Source organism: Schistocerca serialis, chromosome 3 (assembly GCF_023864345.2).
Source record: "Schistocerca serialis cubense isolate TAMUIC-IGC-003099 chromosome 3, iqSchSeri2.2, whole genome shotgun sequence".
NCBI classification, from domain to species: Eukaryota; Metazoa; Arthropoda; class Insecta; order Orthoptera; family Acrididae; genus Schistocerca; species Schistocerca serialis.
In genome coordinates, this window is record NC_064640.1 from 577,701,378 (window position 1) to 577,729,118 (window position 27,741).

At 36.9% G+C, this 27,741-nt stretch overlaps 1 protein-coding gene across 2 annotated transcripts in view; it reads left to right on the forward strand.

Moving 5' to 3' along the window:
- LOC126470467 (fibulin-1-like) overlaps positions 1-27,741 on the forward strand; it is a 660,942-nt gene that overhangs the window by 509,044 nt on the left and 124,157 nt on the right. For both annotated transcript variants that reach the window (XM_050098327.1, XM_050098328.1), the window contains one exon: positions 22,348-22,548. In XM_050098327.1, coding sequence (XP_049954284.1) covers positions 22,348-22,548 — 201 coding nt within the window. The remainder of the gene's footprint in view (positions 1-22,347; positions 22,549-27,741) is intronic.

Here is a 27,741-nt window from a genome sequence, read left to right on the forward strand (position 1 = left end):
ATACTTCATCCTTAGTTCATGTATATGCAATGAGTAGCAGATTATTATCCCATGTTATATGATACATAGAATTTCAGAGTTGTGTGTGTATGTAATCAACATAAATAAATTACTCCCTGCCAAAAATGTGGCCATTGTTTCATGGTTGTAATACATTTATATGTATTGTTGAGTGACATTACTTATATCAGTTGGCACAATAGTACTGACAAAATCACTGACAGCTTTTTCATGTTGTGTGGCACTTCATAGCATTTTTAGAGTCAAAGAATATGAGTTTTAATGTTGAATTCCCACTGTTACTACTGCCTCAAGAGAATGGATAGTGATAGTGATTCATTAGTAAATGAAAGCAAGAATGAAAGCAAGAATGAAAGTCACATATGAAGTGAGTTATCAGAGTTTTGTTTGAAGATTTTTATCTTCAACTCTGAAAGATCATTGGATTTGTCAAAGGTCTGGCAGTGCCATGAGTTTAACAAATCCACATCTTACTGAATATTGACCTACTTCTTGTTTGCTCTTTATGCATTTCCTGTGTGATTGGTGTGTCTTTGAATTGAAGTACCTAACAGATATGCAGACCAATGCAGCTCCAGTGATGACTAAAAATTATATTGACTTTACCCACAGTACTGAAAAAGTAAGCAACTGTCTATTACTTCAAAAGTAATTACCAAAACTGTTAATACATTTATCCCTCTGTGAGACAAGATGGTCAGTGCCTTCATGGAAAAAGTTTGCAGTTGCCTACAGACTGAAGATTGTACCCAGGTGTGCACCTCTTCATCTGAAGCAAATCTACGGCCACAAATTCCTTTCATCAGGGCTCCAAAATTTTGTAAGTTGCAGGGGGAGAAATATGTACTGTATGGAGAATGTGTAAGGGCTTCCCAGAGAAACTTCTGCAACATACTCTAAAAAATATTGGCAAAATGTGGGCAGAGAAGAATTGCTGAAAAGCCCTTACACAACCTATAATACAGTCCTGATCTCTCCCCATGTGATTTCCTTACATCTGAAGCCCTGAGGGAAAACACTCATGGCCATTAATTTCATATGGATAAAGAAGTGCACACCTGGGTACAATCATGGTTCCATAGGCAACTGCAAATATTTTTCCGTAAAGACATTGACTATCTTGTCTCGCAGTGGGATAAATATATTAACTATTATGGCAATTACTTTTGAAATAATAAACAGTTTACTTACTGAACATGGTCCTTCTGGGGATGGTATGCTCTTGTCTTCCTCAGAACAGACTAATCCATATGGATATATGGGAACTTAGATTGTAATGTTGACTCCAATCTACAATGCAGCACATAATTTTGCACATTAACAAACTTTGCCAGATGCAAAAAAAATCTTAAGAGCTGATCTTTATTTGAACTACAGACCTTCAGAATCTAGATCTATCATGTAAACTCTGTGCCATAGAGGAAAACTTCATTTTGGTACTGGTCAAAAATTTGAGTTTGGTAACTGACTTTACATGTGTTAATATTTCTGTTTGTCAATGTGAGTGCAGTTGTCACAGCAGTTTCAGCATACATTCAGTAATAAAAAATTTAACATGAATTATTTAGCTGCTGCTATTCAAACCTTGATGCATTTTTGTAAGAGATGTTCAGTCATTATTAGTAGTTGTTCTCTGTAAAAGCTTCAAATTTCCCTTTCTTACTCTGCTGTTAATTGTTCATGAGAGACTTTTAAAAGTTTTTTTACATTAATTAGAGGACATCTTCAAGGGTTCTTATCAGGCAAATTATGATCTGCACTCATTTGTTTTCATTGTTAGTATTCTCCTTTGTCTAACATTTCAGCTTTTTTTTCCATCACTGTGGGAATGTTACCACCTGCTTCCTTAATATTTACTTTACTCAAGTTGTATTTGCATTGAGTGAACTCTATTCTTTCATAGTGTCACTAGATTGTAACTGCTCTGGCTGACAGAGAAATAACATTTAAACAATGTAGAGTGCTGAGTTCAGCTGAACCATAGTTCATTTTTTGTACTAATCAAAACTCAACCACCCAATACAATTGTCCAATAATAAAGTGCAGAAGTGCACTGGAAGGAGGAGACAGAACAGGGGATGAGGGAAATTATAGAGAGAAGAGTGTAATTGTAGAATGAATGAAGTGGGTGCATGGGATGGAGATGGAGGTAGGTATGGAGATTGAAGCCAGGAGTATTGTGGGATCAAATTATGCATCCTTACAACTTTGTGATTTTTGGAAATACTATTGTTGAACTCAGTTTTTTTTATTGTAAATATTATGATGAAGCGAAGTCTTTGGACCACACACTGAAGCTAACAGATGCATGTGCGGAAAATTACCTTGAAAGTTTACAGTTTCCAAAAGTTGGAAATTCACGAAAAGTATAAGCAACTATTTGTCTCTCATGAGCAATGCCTAATGGGCAACACTGTGCATGTTGTAAATGGGAAAAGAAGTTATCAAGCCAGTGATTATTATTGTTAGTTAGTTTCATGTTCAGTGGATCGCTTGTACAGTTAGTCATAATTATGTGGAATGAGTAGTTTTACATTCACATTATACATTCATATGTAAATACGGCTACATTCTGATCCTCTACAACACACATGCATGCACACACACGTGCATGCACTCACAATATGTATTACTGTTGTGAGTTGATAATTCCTATCCACCACCTTTTACACATTACATACTTAGAAATTCTTTGCTGTCTGACAGACATTTTATATCATTGGGTGAGTAGTCAAAAATTTTTGTGGTAGCATTGTGCACTCTTTTTGTGCTAAAGACAGCCCTAATGTGGAGTAATGAATATTATTGTTTTCTTCTGGTATTGTAATTATGTAAACCATTGTACCTTTTGAATTGCAGTGGATTGTTTACAACAGACCTCATGAGGGAATAATTATACTGTGACACAGTAGTCAAAATGCCTAACTCATTAAACAGGTGTCTACCAGATGATCATGGATAAGCACTACATATTATTATTGCACCCCATTTTGGAGCAATGAGGACTTTCTTTCTTAAAGATGAGTTACCCCAGAACATTATCCCATGTGGCATTTTTGAAAGAAAACATGTTAAATATGTTGATTTGTCTCTCCCAAAGTTGCAATGATTCAAAGTGCAAATGTGGCTGAACTAACTTGTTTTTCCAGTTTAAATTCTCATCAGTGTGAACACCAAAAAAATTTGATGATTCCATCCTAGTTATTATTTCCTCACCAACCCTAGTGATTCTTTCCTCATCATGTGTTACACTTATCGTTAGTGTAGTAGCTCTAGATGTGCAGAACTGAATATGTCATGTCTTTTTGAAGCTGAGAACAAGACCATTAGCAGAAAACCACTCATTAATACTTTTAAGACCATTATTTACTATTTCTTCTGTTCCTGTATATATGTTTGCCTTGAATACAGTACTAATGTCATCCACAGAAAGAACTAAGTCTGTTGGTTGAATGCTACATCGAAGATCATTTACAGATTTGGGAAGTGGACCTAAGATTGAATCTTGCAGAACCTCATAAGTGATTTCTTTCCAGTCAGTAGACTCTTTCCTGCCTACTTGTTTGAATTATTAAGTATAACTTTATGAATTTTTTAGTTACATATGATATTATCCATTGCTTTGTTATACCATTACTTCAATAAAACCTCTGTTTATCTGGAAGAGTATTGTGGTTCACACAGTCAAATTCCTTAGATAGGTCACAAAAAATAACAACTGGTGCTATTTTGTTATTTAGTGCTTGTAAGATTTGGTGAGTGAATGTGTAAATGGCATTCTCAGTTGTGCAACTCTTCTGTGATTACTTATGTTTTTTCATGTGCCTTTTTGTTGGCATGGTAATTAACCATTGTAGCATGGTTAATTTAAGGGGTGGCTGGATGCCCCCTTGTCACCACCCACTTACTCCCTGGGACAGACTGAGTGTACCCCAACCATCTGCATGTAGTGCTATTCATGTGGAAATGCACAAAAATTTCCTAAATATTTGCAAATCATGTAACAGAGGTTGGACTTGAGTACCAGTTCCATCTCCACCTAGTTGCACTTGACTACCAGCCTCATCTCCACCCAGTTGGATGTGGAGAACCAGCTAAAAACCGCATCCAGGTTGGCTAGCACACTGACCCTCATTGTTAATCTGCTGGGCAGATTATCTGGGGCTTGCACTTATTTCTGTCATGGAAGTGAGGCTTTAACATACATGGGTATCTGAGAAGATTAATCCAAATAGTTCATTACTGGAGACATTAGTGTTGCTTAAGTTCAAAATTTTTGTGAAATGATGTCAATAGTGAAATGGGTTGATAGTTATTAACATCTCTCCAATCACCTTTCTTATAGAAGGGTTTAAGAATGGCATATTTTAATCTCTCTGTAAAAATGGCCTGAGTTAGTGATGCATTATATATTTCAGAAAAAACAGAGCTCATTGTATGGGAACAAGTCTTTAGTATTCTGTTACAAACCCCTGTCAAATCAAGATGAGATTTAATTTTTGAGAGAATGTATAATTTTCACGATTTCAGAAGGACATGTGTGTGAAACATCCACCATATGATTGAATTTTATGTAAGTTGCTTGTTCAAGACACCCTTTTGATGTTTCCCTTGAACTGTTTGTCCCTATTTTCTACTACATTTAAGAAATGATTATTAAATATATCTGCTTCCTGTGACTTATCATTGATAGCCCTTCTGTTTAAATTGCTAGTGATTTTATTCTCTTTTGTGGCTTGTTGTCCTGCCTTTCATTTTACTACACTACACAAAGCCTTACATCTGTTGTTGGAATTATGGATTTGAGACATAGTGTGCATGTTCCTTGATTTTCTTTGTAATTTTGATTAGCTTTTGTAACCTTTGCATACTGCAGGATTTTTACTTGTTCTTGCCAACAGATGCAATTTCCCTTTCCTTTCACAACATATGTACTTTGATTCCTCTAGGGATCCATGGTATTCTACATGGCTGCTTAATGTCCTTTCTGATCAGATTATGTGGAAAGCTATTTTCAAATAATGATATGAATTTAAAATGGAATGGATTAAATTTTGTGTCAACATTAGGTTCATTACAAATTTCATCCCGTGTAATCTCCAGTAAAGTATTTTTTAAAAATGTTTGTCCTGGAATCATTAATTATTCTAACTGAAGTCCCCTGAGGAGTATATATGCTGTGTTGACTGCAATGTGCTCCTCTGTGTTTTTATGTTTATCACACAACCACACTCATTTAACTAAATAGTCTTCACATATATAGTGACAACATGTATGCTTAGAAAAATATTTTTATCAAGAAATGTGACTTTTGACATTTAATAAATTTATTAACTCTTCCTTACACTCTCTTATTTGAAAAAGAGTGGCCAAGTTAATGCAAGAAAATATTTTGCACCATTCTTGGCAGATGTTGAGAATTCTCTTAGGAAAATACTCCATATTATGTACTAGTATCAATGCCTTATCCTTGATCAATTCCTCTTGTTGATGGTGAGTGACAGGCATTCATTATTCGGTCTACTCTTACTTTCATCATCGTTTATATCTCAGTAATTCCCAGAGAAGAGTGATGAATAAACTGGACCATTTTGCCACTGTGGTGGAAAACATACTGTAAAAGCACATTAGTTCTTAGTTTAAGCACCAGGAGAGGGAATACTACAGCAGTTTGCCCATCAAATCTGTATATATGTTTAAAAAAAAATGCTCAGAATAATATGACAATGGAAAGTTCTGATGATCCGAATAACACAGTGAATTCAAATAATACAGACAGCTCTGTTGTTTTTGTTGTCATTGTGGTGGTCTTCAGTCCAAAGACTGGTTTAATGCAGCTCTCCACCATAGTCTATCCTGTACAAGTATCTTCACTTCTGTAAAACTGTTGCAACCTATGTACATTTGAACCTCCATGCTGTATTTAAGCCTTGGTCTCCCTCTAAAAATTTTAACAAAACTCTCTCTCTCTCTCTCCCCCCCCCCCCTCTCTCTCTCTCTCTCTCTCTCTCTCTCTCTCTCTCTCTCTCTCTCTCTCTCTCTTCCCTCGATTTCTAAATTGACAGTACCTTGATGCCTCAGGATCTGTCATATCAACTGATCCCTTTGTTTGGTCCCATTGTGCCACATATTTCTTTTTTCCCCAGTCTGACTTATTACTGCCTGCCTAACATACTACCTCATCAAAAGTATCTGGACACCTATTAGTGAACATCAAATTAGTAAACACCATTTGCCTTTATTATGGCTTGAACTCTGTTGAGGTCACCTTCAACTAGGTTTCTGAATGTTTAGATAGTTTAGTTGGATGCAGGGGTCTGGAGGAAAGTCAACATTCTAATTCATCAAAAAGCATTTTCAATTTGGGACTCTGGACAGGCCAGTCCATTTCAGGAATGTTATTCTCCACAAACCATTGCCTCACAGCAGCTGCATGATAACAGGCTTCAGTGTCAGATCGAAACAATGACTATCACCTCCAAACCATTCCTCTGCTGTACACAGTGCACAGTGCTGTAACTTGTGTTCATATCCTTCCATATTTTGCGTTTTTGTAAGCATAATTAGGGGACCAAACTCTAACAATTAAAAACACCACCATGCCACATCCTCCATACTTTACTCTTGGCACAACACACAATGGCAGGTAATTTTCCCCAAGCATTTGCCACACCCAAACCCTTCCATCAAATTGCCACAAGGTATAGCATGATTCATCACTCATATCCATTCATCCCTTGTCCAGTGGCATGAACTTATATACCTCATCAGTTGTCACTTAGCATTAACTACAATAACGTGTGGATTATGAGTGTCTTTTTAACTCCCTACACGTAGTCATTGTGTGAACTGGACTGCTGGTAACACTTTGGAACTCAAAAGTGACTCCTTCTGCTGATTTCATGTGGTTTTTGACAACAGTCCAATTCTGCCAATACATGATGTCTGCCTGGTCTTTGTTTAGCCGTGATTGTCCCTTGACATTTTCACTTCATATGCACATCACCAACAGTCAAATTGAGCAGTTTTAAAAGGGTTGAAGTATCAATGATGGACTGGTTGTTCAGGTACACACAATCACTGGTCCATGTATGAAGTCACGGAGCACTCATGGCCACTCATTTTGCTGTTACCACTTCTATACTGACTACACAATACTCTCTATCTTCAAAAAAGTCTTCTCATCATTTAAATTTGTATTCAATGTTAATACATTTCTCTTTTTCAGAAACACTATTCTTGCTGTTACCAGTCTGGTTTTCATATCCTTTCCACTTCACCCACCATTAGTTATTCTGCTCTCCAAATAACAAAATTCATCTGCTACTTTTAGTTTCTCATTGCCTAATCTAATTCTATCAACACTGTCTGCCATAATTTGACTACATTCCATTCAACTTCTCTTCCAAGTCCTTTGCATCTTCGACAGAATTACAATGTCATTGGCGAATCTGTAATTTTTACATCTATTCCCTGAATTTTAATTCCATGTTGAAATTTCTCTTTGGTTTCCTTTACTGCTTGCTCAGTTTACAAGTTGAATAACATCAGGGAGAGGCTACAAAATTGTCTTGCTCCTTCCTCAACTAATGCGTCCCTTTCAAGTCTTTCAACTCTTTAACTGCAATTTGGTTTCTGTACAAGTTGGAGATAACTTTTCATTCCTTGTGTTTTATCCTTGATACCTTCAGAATTGCAAAGAGTCTGTTCCAATCAACATTGAAGGAGGCCTCCTCTAAATCTGCAAATGCTATAAAAGCAGATTTTCTATGCGTAAGCTGTCCTTCATTTTTCTGGAACCCAAACTGATCTTCCCCTGGTGGATTATTATAGGTGTTTCCCACACCGAAGCTGAGTTTGTTGTGTGGCTTCACTCACTGTGATTCCAGTAAAGCCAACCAGTACCCTTAAGAATTAATAGAAGATGTTTCACTAGTTTCTAATTAGACAAGATTCCTTCAGGCTCTACAAAACCATATATGCTGTGTCTTTTGTCTTCTAGAGCTTCACATTGGAAGATTACGTGTGGTGTGGTTTCACTCTCCTCACCATATAGGCTACATTTAGGGGCTTCTTCCTCTACACACATTGTGTGTAGGTGTTTCTTTAAGTTCCCATGGCCAGTGATGGGTCCTACCATGAGTTTAATTTGTTTCCTGTTCAAGTTAAGGACTGCAGAACTTCTCTTGAAACATGGCTTCACCATCATTAACTTGCCACATTTTTGTTTTTGGATCACAGTCCAATATTCTGGGTGCTGCCTCCTTATCCAGTTATGTAGTTTTGATTTTACCATCACCTTAGCGTCAGTTAGTACATGTTCCAGGCCAATAAATGGAGTTGGCGCACCTGTCCTGGCCAGTCTCTCAACTTCTGCAATGGCACTAATTCCTGAGTTACCCTGCAGCAGGCTTATCCTGTTGCTTTCCCCTAGTCTCCTAAGGACTTCATGGCATTCTGTAATGATCTTTGGCTGATAGAGAATTCAGAGTTGATTGTCTGTCTGTATAAATGTAGATGCTACAATTCTTGTAGTGTCTACACTAATTCTCCTCTGCACACCCTCTGATAGTGAATATTTCCACCTGGAATACTGTGACCAACTTCCTTAGAGAGACTGCTGTCTCTAGTCGAGGCTTTACTACATATTCTTTGGCCCCAGCACCTTTATCTGTTTCTGAACCAGGCTGTATCTCCTTAACAGTGTTGTGATTCATTTTTCCACTGCTCTCTTCTTCCAGTTGTTAAATTGAAAGGTGTATTGAAGCAGCTGTAGGTTAATAAACAGCATTTCCATAACCATTCCTATATTTACCACTCTCACAATAATGGTGTGAGATTCTGGATATCCCAAAGGAATCCTGTTATTGTAATCCCGTTATTTCCAGTTTTTAATCTGTATACCCCTGTAGCTGCCTCCATTGTAACCCAAAGGTGTAATGGGGACGTGTCCAACATTATGTCCATCCCAGCAGTGGGTCTGCTGTCAGTTCTGCCTGTAGTGGCTAAACAGGTCACCCTCTGCACTTTGCCACTTTAGCAACCACCTTCCAATTTATTCACCATACTGTAGCCCCATAAATTACCATAGATCTTATTACAGTGTTGTATAACCAGTACACACACCTCAGGTTTGGATCCTAGGTTTTACAACAGGCTGTTCTAGTGCTCATAAGAGTACTTCTTGTTTTGGAACATATATTGTTTATATGAGGGGTCCCTGATAGTTTCGCATTCTGGGTTACCCCTAAATACGTTACTATTCCCTCCACTGAGGGAGCTTCATTGAAGAGATTGAGATTTCAATATTTGTTCTAGATTTGCATCCTCAGTTTTTTGGGGCTTACCTTTAAATCCTGTTTTCTCCACCAGTCTTCCACAGTGTCTAGTGCACATTGTGCCAGTGTTATAACAGTACTACCAATTTTGCCAAGCATTTCTGTGGCTAAATCATCTGCATATCCTTGGCAAAAGAAGCCTCTAGTATTTATCTCATCAGTGAGTACATTCACCATTAGGTTCCACAGTACTTGGGACAAAATCGCTCCTTGTAGACACCCCCAAGTGGTGTTGACTACCATTTTCTCATTCACTGTGGTGTTTTCTACCTTTTTTCTATTTAGAATGGCCTTAATCCACCTGCATATGGTGGTCTCAGTGTCATGCTCTTCTGCAACTCTAACCATGCAGTCAAAGGTCATATTGCTAAAAGCCCCCTAGATATCCAGGAAGATGCAGAGAGCTATTTCCTGAATGTGTAGAACTTTTTCAATGTTCCCAACAACTTGTTGAAGTGCTGTTTTAGATTATTTATCTGGTTGGTATGCATGTTGGTTTATATGTAGAGGAACCCCAGTTACCTCTTCCCCATAAGATGCACATTAACCAGCTTTTCTAATGTCTTTAGATGAAAGGAGGCCAGAGTAATTGGTCTCATATCCTTAGCCTTGGTATGATCAGTTCTTCCCAGCTTCAGAATGGAAATAACCCTCACTGTCCTCCAAGCATAATAAATTATTCCTGCTACTTGGATGACCCTAAACACTCTACATAGGAATCTAATTAAAGCCTCCCCTGCTTGTTGCAGTACAGTTGGCAAGAGACTGTTGAGGCTGGTAATGTGAATGGTTGAAATATTCCCACTGCCCATTGTATTTTTATTTTTTGTTTTACTTTATTTTTGTAAATAAACACATTCTCTGTTAAATAATCAGTCTTCCCTTTTGATTACCTGTAAACTAGTGCCTCTCAGAGACTGACTCCTGGTCTGTGTTATCTGCCAGAGTGCACTGAGGGAAGTAAGTCTTGAGGAGCATATCCAGTGTCTCACTTACTGTTCTTGTATACCCACCATCCTCCTTCCTTAGACTACATGCTGGATTAGTTGGTATTCTGGTTTTCCCACTAGATTGTAAAAATTTATGTCAGTATTTTGCAAACATGTCTTATTAAATTGATGGTTCAGTAATAGTCGCACCTGTTCAGCACCTACCTTGTCTGGAATAGCAATTATATGTTTTTCTTGGAGTCTTTCTTTTTAATTTTGTCAATAAGCTGTATACATCCTTCCTACATCCATGCACACTTCTACAGTTTTGCATTTCTCCTCTAGCCATTCCTGCTTTGCCAATATGCACTTTTTGTGAATCTCATATTACATGTCTGTGTTCCTTTTCCCTATACAATAATTTATAAATCTTTCCAGGTTCTTGTTCTTGTGTTGAAGGGGATAGTCTATTACATTATGCTGGGTGCTGCCTCTGTGCTCTTTGAAGCACTAATAGTACAAGAATATTCAACACAATACCAACGAAAAACCTTCTCAGATCCTTTTATACCACACAGTATCATAGAAACCACATGGATAATGGACACTGTTCTCTCTGATAATTTACCATGTCATCTTCAAACTCAGCTAATGAAATGTGGTGTGCAGGGGTGCCCTTAGGTCTTCATGACAATAGGGACAAAATATTTTCTATCATGTTTCATCTCTGGCAATGTTTGGTGATGTGAAAAATGCTGAGTTGCACCATAGTTCAGCATCCACATTAAACTGTAGCTCCTATAATAGATGGTAAGTCAGTTCATAGGTCAGAGAAATATAGTGGCATACCATCTCCAACAGGACCATGTGTAGTAAAGCACTGTGGTGTTCAAAACAATCTTTGGATTGATGACAGCTTTACTTTATTTAAGGCCAAACATTTTCCATTTACATGTGATTTCAAAATTTTGAGAACATTGTTATCTGCTCATCATTTTCTCTTATAGGTTTTCACAGTGCCCTTTTAGTACCTGGTCAGTGTTATAAACATAAACAAGCTAACAGTGTAATTATAGTAAAGCCATTCTCAGATTTTAAGTTTCCCCACCATTTATGTTATTTTCCATTGGTCCTGTCATAAGCCCTATTCTGTCAATTATCTATTTTACTGCCATTAATATTTTTGTATGGATATATTTACCACATTTGTACTTTAGAACCAGCACCACAAGCTTCAACATCAGTTTACAAATCAATGTAGGATAATGCATAACTTAAAAACATATAGTTTGTTTCAGAATATAAATCTTTTCGGTTACATGAAAATATGGGCAACATTTTTATGGGCACTTTCAAAATGTTTCCACAATGTTTGTCATCACTTGATTGCATACTAAACTGTGATCAGTCATCAAATGCAGCATTTGAATATGCTTTTCCTCTAAAAGGCAAGTCATGTAATGCATAGGACAATGTGCTACAAACAACTGATTTCAGTTCAGCAAGATTCATTGCTACTAATTTCTCATTGACTAGTTCTTCTATACTCTTAGTTTTATTTGTCATAAAATTAACAAAAATTACTTTACTTTTCAACTGCATCTTTATCTCATTCTGAATTCACATTCATTTTTGCAGATTTATGTAGCTTTTTGCAATTGTTGAATGAATGGCCTATGGATGTGCCGTGATGACTGCTGTGTATTATATGTGCCCAGAAAAGTGCACACAACTTGCAAAGTGCACCTTTAAGCTTTAAAATAAACCAGTCATCGAAATAATGACAGCCATTTGAATCTAAATGTTTATGCCACCAAAGTCATTCTTGAAATTATAGTTTTTGTCAAGTAGCATGGATACAATAAAATCTTATACTTTAGTGAATTGTAGGTATCCTCGTTCTCAATTAAATTTCAGGTATCAGAAATACAGGCCAGGAGGTACTGGCAAGGTCTGTATTTTCTCCAGCAGTATAATTACTGAGATTTGTAATAGAGATATTGAGTTTGAGTTGCTATTTTCTTGTGATATATCATCACAGAGAGTATATTTTTCAGTTCCCTCACTTTCATTTTTGGTTTTCATTTGTTTATGAAGTACAAAATACTTCCAAATATTGGTAATTTTTTCACTCTATTACACCTCATATTGCACAATGTTCTAAGTAAACCACATACATGTGCCACTGTTTGTTTATAGTTCTTTGTTGACAATAGAAACAGTGAGAGATAACTTGATTTCATTCTCCACCAACAACACTGTCACACTGTACCAATCAGCTGAGTTTCATGACAGCTCAATGTAGAGATTTTCAAGCTCTGTTGTGGTGTTTATCTGCAGTAGTGACTATGAAACTAATTAAAGAAGGCTGTTTTACAACAATTGCTTTACAAGTGTCATCCATTGTTAGATCACATAGGTAAGCAGTGGTTCTATGACAAAGACCCTGTATTTCTATACCACCAAGTGTCGATCAGTATGAAACAACAATCCTTCAGCAAGCAAAAAGAAATATAGAACAATATGCTACTTTAAATTAGTGCCTGACAATTGTTAACCATTATTTGAATTTTCAAGAAGTTAGCTTCTGTCTAGTGTGGTTTGTTATGCAGTTGTTGAATTACCACTTGAGGTTTATGAAGATATGCACACATAGTGACTTGGTATCCCATCTGGTGACTTTCTTCCTTTTCCCAGGAAAGCAACAGTTCTGAGATGGAACTCTCACCATGGATATCCTAATGGGACCATGTACACATTTAGTAGTTTCATCACTGTCAGTCAGCAGATTCATTTCATTTTATTATATCTTATTAGTAATGCCTGAATTTCATTCTCATAAAATCTTTCTGCTCTTATGAGCTATGCATTTGTCACAACTACTAAAATCCCAGATATTATGGGGTAAATTGTTCTTGTTGCCATTGTGGTGGTGGTGGTGGTGGTTGTGGTGGCGGTGGTGTAAAGACTGGTCTCATGCACCACTCCATGCTAGTCTATCCTGTGGAAGCATCTTCATCGCTGCATAACCAACACAACCTACACCCATTTGAACTTGCATACTGTATTCAACTTTGACCTCTCTCTACAATTTTTAAGCCACCGCACTTTCTTGCATTACCATACTAACAAATCCTTGATGCCTCAGGGTGTGTACTATCAACTGATCCCTTCTTTTAGTCAAGTCATGCCATAAATTTTTCTCCTCAATTCCATTCAGTACCTCCTCATTTGTTATTCAATCTAGCGAGCTAATCTTTAACATTCTTCTGGAACACCACATTTCAGAAGCTTCAGTATGTACTGCTTATTGTCCAGATTTCACTTCTGTACATAGTTACACTCGAAACAAATACCTTCAGAAAAGACTTCACATATAATTTACATTAGATGATAACAAAATTCCTCTTTTTCAGAAGTGGTTTTCTTGTCATTATGATCCCTACTTTTTCCATCATTAGTTATTTCACTGCCCAAATATAAAAACTCATCTACTGCTTTTAGCATCTCATTTCCCAACCTAATTCCATCATCACCTGACTTAATTTGACTACATTTCATCACATTCTGACTTTTCGTCTTATAGGCACTGTACCATATTTTATTTTTAAGGATGCTTTCATTTTTAAGGTTTTTACTTCAATTTTTACATATTTGTGTTCAACATCCATTTAAGACACATTTCCAGAGTTTCAAGGTTAGAGTGAATGAACTATGCATGCGCCTGTTGGAAAAATGCAACAATGTTGATCAAAAATGAATTCGTACATGTTGAAAATAAACTGATGGATCATCTGCTCATTGTCATGCTCATGTGACTTAATATGTACCAGGTAGGGTTGTCGAAACAAAAATATCAATATTTTGTAGCAATATTGTACCAAACATAATATCCATTTGTGAAGTATCAATATTCATGTGTCAGTTTAGCAGATTTGCTTTTGCAACAAAAGGAAAATATAAAAGTGCACACTCCGGTTTACAACAAATGATGAAATATTTTGTAACTGCAATCGTGTATTGTCCAACAACAGACATTCCCTCTCCTTCAAGAACCTCAGCGTGTGTACTATCTTAAACTGCAGTAGCTCTAAGGTGGTGATACAACAGTATCTGTACATCTCCATATGATGATATTTCTTCAAGAAAAATATGATCTTAAATTAATTATCCATTTTGTAATTTCAGTTACAGCCTTCCGTCAAGTTTCCATTACTCTATTTCATTTTATAACTCTTCTCACATATGTTTTTTATCATTTTATGCCATTTTATCAATATATTCAGGTCATTTTGGTCATAATTTTCCAGGTAATTTAGGGTATAAAAATTGGGGCCCTAAGCAAATTCTCACTAGGGCAGCCGCCCCCACTGACCTCCCTTTCGGGCACCCATGGTAGTTTGTAGTCATATATGTTTCTGTCTTGTTCTCAGTAGCCTCCCTTATTAAACTTTCACTGTATACATTCACATCCTGTTAAAGACATTTCCAAATAGTTGTGTTCAATACTGTACATTCTACCATGTACATACTATTATTTGCTTCAAACTATTCCCTTTTCTTTAGAACTGTCTTGTTTCATTTGAAATCTTCTGTTCTTTTGCTTTGTTCATGATTGCAACGTTTTTTGCTGTCTACATAAGTATCTTTGTTAAACAATTTCTTCTTTTGTCTATTTGTGTACAACTTTCATTTTGTAACATGTTGAACGTCATTTAATCTGATAAACCTCTAATCATGAATGTGATAATGTGAAGTTTTTGTCAGAATACAGGCAGTGGAAGGAGTCAAGGAAACAACTCATCATGTAGTTGACACATAAACACAACTGAGAAAGTTGCTAATCCGTCAGATAAATCTTTCTTCAGAGTTACAGTATTTACTTACACTGCGTATAGCTGCATAGCTTCATTGTGGTGACACTGCAGCTTGACTGGTGTAAGGGGTAGTGTCCGGTGAAGTGTACAAGAGGAAAAAGCAGACAGGGAGTGGGAGAGAAATTAGAGTTTATGGAAGGATGGCTGAAAGCTGGGAGGGTGTGGCAGCAGGTGCATTGGATAGGTATGTGACACAAGTGTACTTATTCTGGCCACGGGCAGGAGGAGTTGTGTGGAGGACTGGACTGAAAGGAGGAGGATACTACAGAGGAATAGGGAGACTGTAGCAAAGAGGGTGTGAGTGATAGATGAGTGAATTAGGTTACATTAGGGTTATGGTGCAGGGGTGGAATTGGGAATGGATGTGGGAGAGGGACTAGTAGATACTGTGGGCAGGAAGCTTGGAAGATCAAAGAATGTGTTGCAAGGAATGTTGCAATCTACCTAATTTAGACAAACTGGTGTTAGAACAACAATCCAGATGGTATGGGTTGTGAAGCAGCCATTGAAATCAAGCATCTAGTATTTGGCATCATGTTCCGTTACTGCTTGCTCAACTCTACTCTTGGCCACAGCTTGGTTGTGGCTATTCATTTGGGTGGACAGCTGGTTAATGATCATGACCAGAAAAAATACTGTGCAGAAGTTGCAGCAGAGTTTATGTACCAAGTGTCGTCAGACGCATTTTCTCTGGTGTTTCAGCAGATATGTGCAATTTCATTTTTTCATTGTGTAGCAGGTGTCAGCCCAAACAATTACTGCTCATCATGTCTTTTATGCAATGCCCAGTGACAACAGAAGGTGTCAGTTTGTTTCTCATTACAAACAAAATTATTTTTAAATTAAAATTTTACATGCCCATTTGATAAAACGTTCCCAGATTAGTCTAGTCCAATATTCATTAACATGGACAGTAAAACACAAAGAATACATGGCAATCTAGCAGTGACTTAGTAGCACTGGATGCTTGGCAGTAGCAGCGAGCATGGGTTAGGGCAGTTCTATCACTGCTCAAGTACTGGTTATTGTTTGTGTTTTACTATCCATGTTAACACATATTGATAAAACGAATATCAGACTAGACCAATATGGGATCACCCTATCAAATGGGTTCCAAAAATTCTACTTTAAAAAACATATTTTTTGTGACAGGAAACAAACTGACACTTTCCATCAATGCTGGGCATTGCATAAAAGATATGATGAGCACTAGTTGTTTGGGCCTATTCCAGCTACACAATGTGAAAATGGTGTTGCAAATATCTGCTGAAACACCAGAGAAAATATGCCTGATTACTCTTACACCTTGTATGATATGACTGTTTCCACATGTGGTCCTGCCTCTGATAGGCCAGCAAATGTCTGTGACAGAGCAGGAGTATAGATGTGCTAGTTGGTTGTGTTGGGCCAGGCTTGTACTTGCATTCTCCTCATTGGTATGATTCATATGGCAAGGAGTTGAGAGTAGATGTTGCATAATCATGGAATAGGACATTTCAAGTACTGTGTGGACAGAGTAGCAGAGTACCATTTTGGGATGCGTGGGTGGGATTGTGGGTATGATACTTGATAAAATACAATAAATTTAATTTTTATTTCAACTATTTGTTTCCTTTTGGAAGATTGTGCTAAGAAAAATCAAGTTGGGCTTCTCAGCTAATTCTGGCTGCATTCAACATCTCTCATTTCTGGTATCATATTGAGTCAAAAACAGACAAAAAATTTAATTGTGATGGGAAACTAGGATTCAATAGCAAGGAAAGGAAGAGAGGGAAAAATAGTAAGGGAGCATGGATTTTTATATATATATATATATATATATATATATATATATATATATATATATATATATATATATATATATATATTATTTTGGAGGGGGGGTGAATGGAAAGTGAAACCAACGAAAGACATAGTCAAAGGAGGGTCCAGGTGGTCCATCACCTAAATGAAATTACACGCTCTACTTCCTATGTTCATTTTCAGTCATACAACAAAAAAAGGATTAGCTCTACCTTCTAGTTTCATTGCTGGAAAGCATCTGTCTAGATTTTGAAATAGCTACATACACATTTTCTACTGAAATTTATGCTCTTTAAGTGTAGTGAACTGGACTGCTTATGATAAACAGCTGTAGGAGGAGCTTGTGTATTGTGAGTAGTTTAATTAGTATTAATAATGACTGTGTTTGGAAATCACAGTGTCTGACCAAGATAATAAGAGAGCGAGAAAGTGTAAGTGGAGAACAGAGGATTACTTTCAGTAGGCATCATTTGAGTCCCACCTACTTATACATCAACATGTATATGCATGTATATATATACTCTGCAAACCACTCTCAGGTGAATGGCAGAGGGTGTGCCCCATTGTACAGTTATTAGGGCTTTCTTCCATTCCATTCACATATAGATCAAGATAAGAATGATTGCTTAAATGCCTATGTATGTGCTGTAATTAGTCTGATCTTCTCTTTGTGATCCCTATGAGAGCTATACACAGGAGTTTGCTAATAAATTCCTAGATTCTCACTTACAGTTATTTCACAAGATAGTTTGCATCTAACTTCAAGTGTCTGCCAGTTCAGTTCTTTCAGCATCATCATGACATTCTCCCATGGGTCAAACAAACTTGTGGATCATTCATGCTGCCTTTACTTAGATCCATTCAATATCCCCTGTTAGTCCTATCTGGTGTGAGCCCCACACACATGAGAAGCATTCTAGGATGGATCACATGAGTGTTTTGTATGCAGTCTCCTTTCTATATTGATTGCATTTCCGTAGTATTTAGCCAAAGAACTGCAGTCTGTCACCTGCTTTATCTCTGAGTGAGACTATGTCATTGTTCTATTTCATATCCCATCAAAGTGTTACAACCAGGTATTTTATATGTGTTTACCAATTCCAACTACGATTAATTTATATTGTTGTCACAGATTACTATGTTTTTTGGTTTTGTGAAATACACAATTTCTGAACATTTAAAGCAAGCTACCAATCTTTTGTACACATTTAAGTCTTATCAAAATCTGACTGAATATTTGTGCTGCTGCTTTCAGACAGTACTTCATTACAGGTAACTGCATCATCTGCAAGAAGTCTGAGGTTATCACGAAAATTGTGTGCAAGGTCATATAAATAAATGTGAATGATATTCCCAAAGGACTTTGTCAATTTGGTTTGAGAGTGGAACGTGGTTTAGTTGGTAAATTAATTTAATAATAGAAGATAGTTTATTCAGCAACCAAGGAAATTTTCACAACATTGATATTGGTTTGCAATTCAGTGAAACCAATTTTCATACATCAATAGTAATCAGAATAACCTCTTCAAAATGTTGAATGATGCTTCCAGACATACATACAGACTGTACAAGATGACCCCTCCCATCTCTTACTGCCATTTAACCAATAGATACCGTAATTCACCACTCATCACTCATTCAAACTGCCAATGAATAACAGACCCTTACCCTTTAGTATTTGCTCTCCCTCGCCCCCCCCCCTCCCTCCCTCCCCTCCCCAAACCTATTGGTTAGTGGGATGAGAGTAGTACCTTGAGTTTTCCCTGGTCCCCTGCCTCTCCTATACATCGGCCCTAGACCTACCAGTTACATGTTATTCACAGTCAAGTGGATGAGCTGTGATAGGCCCTGCACTTCCTGGAAAGGAGACAGTAATTAGTAGGAGAGCTTAATATTTGATGTACATTCAAATATACACAGTGTATCACAAGGCACACAAGTTTTCATACAGTCATAGAAAGATAATGGGGAAACAATGCTCAAGTTCTACATAAAATTTTAAGATGTAGATTTCCAAAGCAAATTTGTCTGACACTTGTGATCTCACTTGTGCACAAAGGAAATATCATAAGTCATTTTGTATATGTAAATAAATGTCAAAAATGCCTGAAGTTTGCTCTGTGTGGGTTCATGACACCTTCTACAATATTGTACCAATGATGAACACTTCAGTATTAGTTTATCCCCCTAAAAACAGTGAAAATATGGAGCCAAACAAAATACATCTTCCAGATGAAGCTGTTAACAGTCCTTACTAAGAAATACAAAATATTATTTTCAGTTAGATGAACAGCTGTCTATTTCTGATAGGGTGTACTGATGAAATACTAGTTAAACAGTACAGAAACTTAATCCTGTTCTCTTAAAAGCCTGTAGACTGTTGGCAAAAACACACCATAAACATATCAAGTATTTTCTCATCCAGTGAAAAGTAATATAATGACATCCAGTGAAAAGTAATATAATGAAAGTCTTTCTTCATTTTGGGAGGAAGATGAACTTCACATAATACATGTACTTTTTGCTTAAGTATTTCCCAGCCCTAAGTGGGTCTCTCATTATACTAAAAATATGTAGTGGTTGTGGCTAGCCTACAGACATTTGTCATAAAGCATTAAGTAACTACTTTTAGAAAAATAAATATTCTGTTACACTCTGTGACAACTGACATTATTTCAGTTATCTGGCCCTAGTAAGGCTCTTGGAGTTTTCCATTATCAAAGAAACAAAACAAAAACGTGTAGAAACTCATGACAGACATACCTCAAAAATATAATTTTCTTCTTTAAATTATGGCTCCAGAGCATAATTAAAAATACAATTCATTCAATATCTACTGAATTCTTTGGACTAGGTGTCTCTCTTGAAAGTATTTATTGTTTAAATTATTCTTTTTCAAAGACAATAATCTCAGGGAAAATTAGTTTGGCTATATTGTCAGAGTTTTGAGTAAGAGCACACACACAAACACACACACACACACACACACACACACACACACACACACACACACACAACACAAAGAGAGAGAGAGAGAGAACAATATAACATGTGTGGGTGGGTGGGGGGAGGGTGACGGCATACATGTGTGTTTGACTTTTTAAGTTCTTTAACACTGCACATACACAGAATGAACTATCATGTAGATAGTTATAATTCAGATACAAACTTGGGCTTCAAAAGTGTATGTAACACTAACTGTTTCTTGTGTTGAAAAACCATTAGATCACTGTACATTAAAAAAAAAATTGCTCAAACCAGTATCTTACTTCAGTAGATTCCATAATGTTATAGTACACATTTTTGTGTCTTATATCATGGAAATATTACAGATTTGTAATCTTAAATAAAAAACCTGAAGCCAAATAAATGTAGACTATCTTCAAGTCTCCAGACAACAGAAAACTGACAGATGCAATAAAAAACTTGGCAAAAAAGTAACATTTGGAGCCAGGAATTTTGTAAGAGGACAGAGGAGACAGTAGATGAGGTAATGGAAGAGACAAAGTAAAAGAGTAAGAAAGACATGACTTAAAATACAAAATATAAAACAAATCAAAGGAGGAAACAAGTAATATAAAATGATTGTGGGTAAAACTGTCATTAATATGGTGGGAAATGATGAGTGGAAGGAGAGAGGATAATGAGATAGACAACAATAAGAGGGATTAGTCTAAGTTGATACTAGGTGTGTAATAGAAATCAAGCAGATTCCGTAGAACAGCTTCCCACTTACGATGTATCCTGAGACTTTGAAGCTGGGAAGAAGAATTTAATTCTTCCATATTATTGATTAGCCATCATAATTACTGCCTTTGTGTTGCAGAGAATGCACTCTATCTCTTTTGCAGTAGACACTACCCACGCCTATTTGTTTCTTCTGATCTCTTCATAATCGAAAATTCCAGAAAGAGAAATGAATAACATATGCACATGAACTGAAATATAACATGAAGTACTCCAGAGGTGTCTCTCCTTAGATAAATTTGACTTCACCATTCATGGGGCTTGATAATATAGTGATACATGGCAGCATAGGCAAGTTTTTCAGCAAATAAAATCACACTAGTATGAGAAGTATATCAAGGTAATGGGTTAATACCGGGCTTAACATTTGTGCAGGAGATAGCAGATGTTTTGTAGAACAATGGAAAGTGGGGAAAGAGTAAATTGGTGGAGCCTCAATCTGTGATTGTCTTCAGAAAAACATTGCCTGATAGACTATGATTCTCTGAAATTAATGATTCTGGGCTAGAGTAGTACTATGTACTAAGAGTCACACTCCTTCCAAGTGTTGAGATGAATGATTAAGTGTAGAGGTCTTGAAATGAAATGAAAAATGTGCTTGTGTAGAAAGCTGGCCACACAGATGGAAATTGTTGTTAAGACTGGCAAGTATTTTTGTTGTGAAGAACAGATACATTTCCCATGAATGTCAAGTCTAGACGGAGTAAGTGTTTTACATGGGAACAATGGCGAAGTGCTGTTATTTGTTGATAGGTGTACAATACGTAATGCTGGTCATCAAAGAGATCATAATGAACTGGAACCTTGTAAGAAAATTAGCAGTTAAATTGCACCATCATTTGGGTGGACTAAAATATTGTTGCCGCATTTGAAAGAAAGGGCTGTCAGTGTGTGGACTCAAATCTTCTATTGAAAAGCCAATGCCAAAGTGTGCTGTAAAGGTTTCCCTGATCTCTAAGGTAAAAATAGTTATTGATGACTATTAAACTGTCTCAACTGAGGAGGAAGTAGCTCATGTGAGACTGCAACAGTGGATTAGTACTGTATGTAAAATCTGTAGAATGAAGGTAAGCTGAATGGACACTAGTGTTTTCCCCTCATCTGATTGTATTAAATGTTAGCACATTTTTTAGGAAGTTGCCAGTTTGGAAATCAATAAATACTGTTAAAACTTCAGAAGTTATTTTTCATTGAGAATTTGCAGCTTCCAACACCCTAGTCATGCAATGTTTACCATTAATATAATAGATTAATTATACTATATAGAATATCATAAAATAGTGCCCTCCCCATATAATTTGCATTCAAAATTTAAGATTTACAAGGCTTGTAGATATTTGAACAGGAGATCTTGTTTATTAATCTCAGAAACTCTTCTGTCAATTGTTTCAGTAATATGATTGATTGAATGAGATCTTTTTTATTAATCTCAGAAACTCCTCTGTCAATTGTTTCTGTATTAGAATTGATTGAATAAGATAAGATATTGTTATTTAATTGCACAGAAGAGGGAAAATTAATCAGTGAAGCATATATTTCTTCTGAGGTGACACACAGTGTAAATGTAAGTTCCTCATCACTTCATAATTTAAAAAAAATATATATATTAACACTTGTTTATCATTTTTCCAGATATAAATGAATGTGAAGAAGGCTTACAGATTTGCAATCTAGAGTCAGAAGAGTGTGTTAATGAACTTGGTGGCTATCGATGCATCCTTAAACAGACTCAATTTCCACCTGTTGATGCACACAGTTCTGGAAATACATCTTCAGGTACACGAACATGTGAAACTGGGTACACATTCGACACATTCACTAAAAATTGTGTTGGTAAGTATGTCATATTTATGTTATCTGACATTAATGTATCATGAATATATAAGCATAGCTAGGAAGTGTTGGGGAGTGAGTACCAGGTCACCAGCATTGTGAAGCCTAGTGCAGGGTTGGCTCAGGTGACTGAAAGCATAGGGGAGTTATGTAAGAATTTTATGAAAGAGGATCAGGTAGTGATAGTGGGTGGAGCAGGGAACAGTCTCGATAGGGACGGGGAATATGATGTCAGTGGTGACTTGGTTAAGGTAGCTACTCAAACTGGTGGTACTAATGTGCATTTCGTGCAACTGTTTCAGCGTTATGATTGGCCTCACCTTAATGCTGCTGTTAGGCACGTTAATGTGGGGCTGGGGAGGGCACTGATGGCGGAGGGCATGGATCACATCTCAGTGGTGCCAGTTTGGTCTATCAGTAGATGGGGTTTCACTAGGCATGGCCTGCACCTAAATAGGTATGGGAAGGGGAGGCTGGCTAAGCTTATAGGTGACAGTGTATTGGGTGGTGGTGGAGGTAGTGGTATCACTCATGGAAAAATTCCTATAGTAGTTGGTGTTAGAGCTGCACCTTTTTTAGACTGAAGTCACCTGATAGGTATACCTGCTTAAAGGAAGCGCCTCTAACTAAGGGCTCACTTCCAGAGGATGTAATGTTTCCAAGTAGAGAAGGAATTAGCATATTTCATTAAAATATAAGAGGTATTAGAGATAAAGTTAGTGAGCTGCTAATAGATGTTAAATCTGAAATTATTGGTATACCAGAGCACCACTTAAATAATTTGATAATTCGGAGGCTTCCTTTATCAGGCTACAGATTAGCTGGCTGTTTCTCAAGGAGTTCCTTGTGGGGTGGGGGAGTGGCTCTGTACATAAAAAACAGTATTTCATTTGAGTCCATAGACGTATCATGACACTGCACTGAACAGATATTTGAAAGTTGTGCAGCATTAGTTGAATTTAGTGACTAAACTTCTAATTGCTGTTGTTTATAGGTCCCCTAACTCCGACTTCAGAGCATTTTTGCTTAAGCTAGAGAGGGTTCTTGATTCACTTTGTAGGAAGTACCAGAAAGTAGTTCTATGTGGTGACTTCAATATTAATTTTGTACATGATTGTGCAAGAAAAAGGATGTTGGTAGATCTCCTAAATTCATATGATCTGATGCAAACTGTGTTTTTTCCAACTAGGGTGCAGGGGAACAGTAGCACAGTCATAAACAATACTTTTATTCGTTCTTCATTACTAGATGGGCATTCTGTTAGTAAAAGGGTGAATGGCCTTTCAGACCATGATGCACAAATTTTAACACTAAAAGGTTTTTGTACTCTAACCAATGCCGTATTTAATTACAAACTACGTAGGAAAGTTAATCCAACAGCAATAGAGAGTTTTTCAAAACTTGTCAAGGAACAAGAGTGGCAAGATGTTTATAGTGCCGATAATATAGATGATAAATACAATGCTTTCCATAATGCATTTCTCATGCTCTTTGAAAGTTGCTTTCCATTAGAACATTCTAAACAGGGTACTAACAGTGATGGACAGCCCGGTTGGCTGACTAGTGGGATAAGGATATAATGTAGAACAAAGTGGGAATTATATCAAAATGTTAGAAGCAGTCACAATCAAGCTACAGTAGCCCATTACAAACAGTATTGTAAGGTGCTTAAAAATGTTATTAGCAAGGCAAAAAGTATGTGGTATGCAAATAGAATAGCTAATTCACAGGATAAAATTAAAGCCATATGGTCAGTTGTGAAGGAAGTGTCTGGTCAGCAGCACAAGGTTGACGATATAAAGTCAGTTTGCAGTAATAATATTTCTGTTACTGATAAATCAGATATATGTACAGTATTTAACAACCATTTTCTGAGCATTGCTGGTGAATTAAATAAAATTGTAGTATCTACAGGAAATCATATAAATTTCTTAGCAAATGCCTTGACGTCTGAAATACTCCTCTGTGATACAGACAAGAGGGAGATTGAGACAATAATCAAATAACTGAAGACTAAGGACTCTCATGGTTATGATGGAGTGTCTAGTAGAATATTAAAGTACTGTGCTGCACATGTTAGCCCTGTATTTAGCCATATTTGTAATTTTTCCTTTAGGAATGGTCAGTTTCCTGAGCGATTAAAGTACTCAGTAGTAAAGACGCTTTATAAAAAGGGAGAAAGGGAGAATGTAGATAATTTTAGACCTATTTCTATGCCATCAGTGTTTGCAAAAGTTATCAAAAAGGCTGTGTATGTAAGGTTAATTGATCATTTTATATCACACGATTTCCTATCAAATGTACAGTTCGGCTTTAGAAGTCATTTGACAACTGAAAATGCTATATTCTCTTTTCTCTGTGAGGTACTGGATGGGCTAAACAAAACGTTTTGAACGCTTTGCATATTTTTTGATTTAGCAAAGGCATTTGACTGTGTTGATCACACAATATTGCTCCAGAAGTTGGACCATTACGAATAAGGGGAGTAGCTCACAATTGGTTCACCTCTTACTTTAGCAACAGGCAGCAAAAGGTCATTATTCACAATGTTGATAACGGCTGTGATGTGGGATCTGAGTGGGGTACTGTCAAGTGGGGGGTGCCCCAGGGATCAGTGTTGGGGCCGCTCCTGTTCCTTATTTATATAAATGATATGCCCTCTAGTATTATGGGTAACTCTAAAATATTTCTGTTTGCTGATGACACTAGCTTGGTAGTAAAGGATGTTGTGTGCAACATTGACTCGGTTTCAAGTAGAGCAGTACATGACCTCAGTTCATGGCTTGTAGAAAATAAACTAATGTTAAATCACAGTAAGACTCAGTTTTTACAGTTCCTAACACATAATTCAACAAAACCTGACGTTTTAATCTCACAGAATGGGCATATGATTAGTGAAACTGAACAGTTCAAATTCCTAGGTGTTCAGATAGATAGTAAGCTGTCGTGGAAAGCCCACGTTCAGGATCTTGTTCAAAGACTTAATACTGCCATTTTCACTATTCAAATGGTATCGAAAGTGAGTGATATTTTTACACGTAAATTAGTCTACTTTGCTTATTTTCATTCACTTATGTCGTATGGTGTTATGTTTTGGGGTAACTCTTCCCATTCTAGAAGGATATTTTTGGCTCAGAAACGGACGGTTTGGGCAATAAGTGGTGTGAGTTCACAAACCTCTTGTCGACCTCTTTTCACAAGTCTGGGTATTTTGACATTGGCCTCTCAATAGGTATATTCCTTATTGTCATTTCTTGTTACCAATATTAGTTTTTTTCCAACAATAAGCAGTTTTCACTCGGTTAATACTCGGCAGAAATCAAACCTCCATTTGGATCGGACTTCCTTAACTCTTCTGAAAAAAGTTGTGCAGTATACTGCTGCATCCATTTTCAATAAGCTGCCACTTGAATTAAAAAATGAACATTTATTTTTATCTTTTATTACTTTTTATGTTGTAAGTTCATGTACTGACATGTTCCATGACCTTGGAGATTTGCTCCTCAATTTGGTCCTACGGAACTTGACATTTAAATAAATAAAAAATGAAAAAAGGACAAGAGTTATCATTTGGAAGATTTTGTGCCTGTGGTGTTATTTTTAAGTTCAGTGAATTCACACATCAGAACACTACCAAAGGTATATGGAACTGTTGATGGTGTTGTGATCTATGAAACTGCACACTGCAACAATTTGCTCATTAACCAAACAAAGTAATATTGTCAACTAGTGATTATGGGAAGGAGCCCAGCACTAATCAGACCTTTAAAATGTGCACCACACTCATCCCAGAGATACATTCTCAAATAATGGAGAGCTGGTCTCAGTGATATGCCATAAGCAGTGTATATTTGTAGCTGCCATAAGCAGTGTATATTTGTAGCTGCTTAGATTTGTGAGTAAGCTATACATCACTATATGGTGTCACATTCAAAGGCAGGGTCAACTGAACAACATCTTGCCTTTGTGGTAACATATAACAAGGCACAGTGCTTTTTTCATTGAGAACTTTTGGCAGTTTGCTTAATACTGACTTCTACACTGCTTGTGACTACTTAGGCAAGGTGGGATACAAAGGAAGTACATGATTTTGTACTGTATCCATCCTCCCAATCTCTTTGGCTGCTGTATTTGATATGCAGTTTACTGGTAACCCACTAAATGATACAGTTTATTCTTGTTTTGTTGTTGATGAAGTGTGTTTTGGATGTTTTGTGTAATTTTAATTTTGGATGTTTATCTGGAAACTTTGAAATGAAAACAGTGTGGACTTTATGGGCCACTGGGATTTGGCACCTTTGGGAATAAATGAGACTTTTTCTTGGACACATATAGGAGGTAAAAGCTGAAAATCATTGTTAATTAACAGATAACCAGCTATATTTAAAAAAATGTATAATGAGTTACTTCAAATTTATTTGTAAATACACAAATAATGTAGTTACAAACTTAGTGTAAAATATATTTTTACTAGACTTGGATAAAAAGTAGTGACAAAAGTGCCGTAACATGAAGGATATGCATCCAATGGCATGTGTGCTGTATGTAGCTGATAGCAGAAGGTCAGTTGAGGTAGTTCAGTTAGTGGTGATGGCCGTTGTTTGAGTTGGTTGCAGTGTATATTGTCTGAAAGTGTGGATGGCCAGTTCAGGCACCCTAACAGTATATTAAGGAAACATGAAAAAAATGCATGGGTCAGGATTGAACTGGCATATGGTCTGAGTGCACAACAATGTTTTCAGGGCATTTGGTGATGCAGTATTGATGTACTATATGGCAACGGAATGAGTGAAGGTGTTTCAGAATGGCAGGGATATCATTCAAAACTGACCCAATGAATGGAAATGTCCTCATTCTCCTTACCCACAGAAAATGCTCTGTGAACTAGCTGGTGCCAAAGTGATAGTTATTGTGGCTTAAGTTATATATGGCTTAATCCTGCGTCATGTTGTACCATAGGGGCAGATGGTCACTGCACAATGTGTAACATAACCTTCATCCCACCATGAGAACAAGTGATGGCACTTTCTGGCACTGCATCCCATCATCCTTCATGACAATGCACAATTCTGCGTGGTGAACCCCATGCAGCAGCTCCTGCGTATGTTTAAGGGAGTGGGGGCTGATACTGTATCATCACTGTATTCACCTGCTATGAGCCTATGTGATTACGGCTTGGTATGTGCTACAACA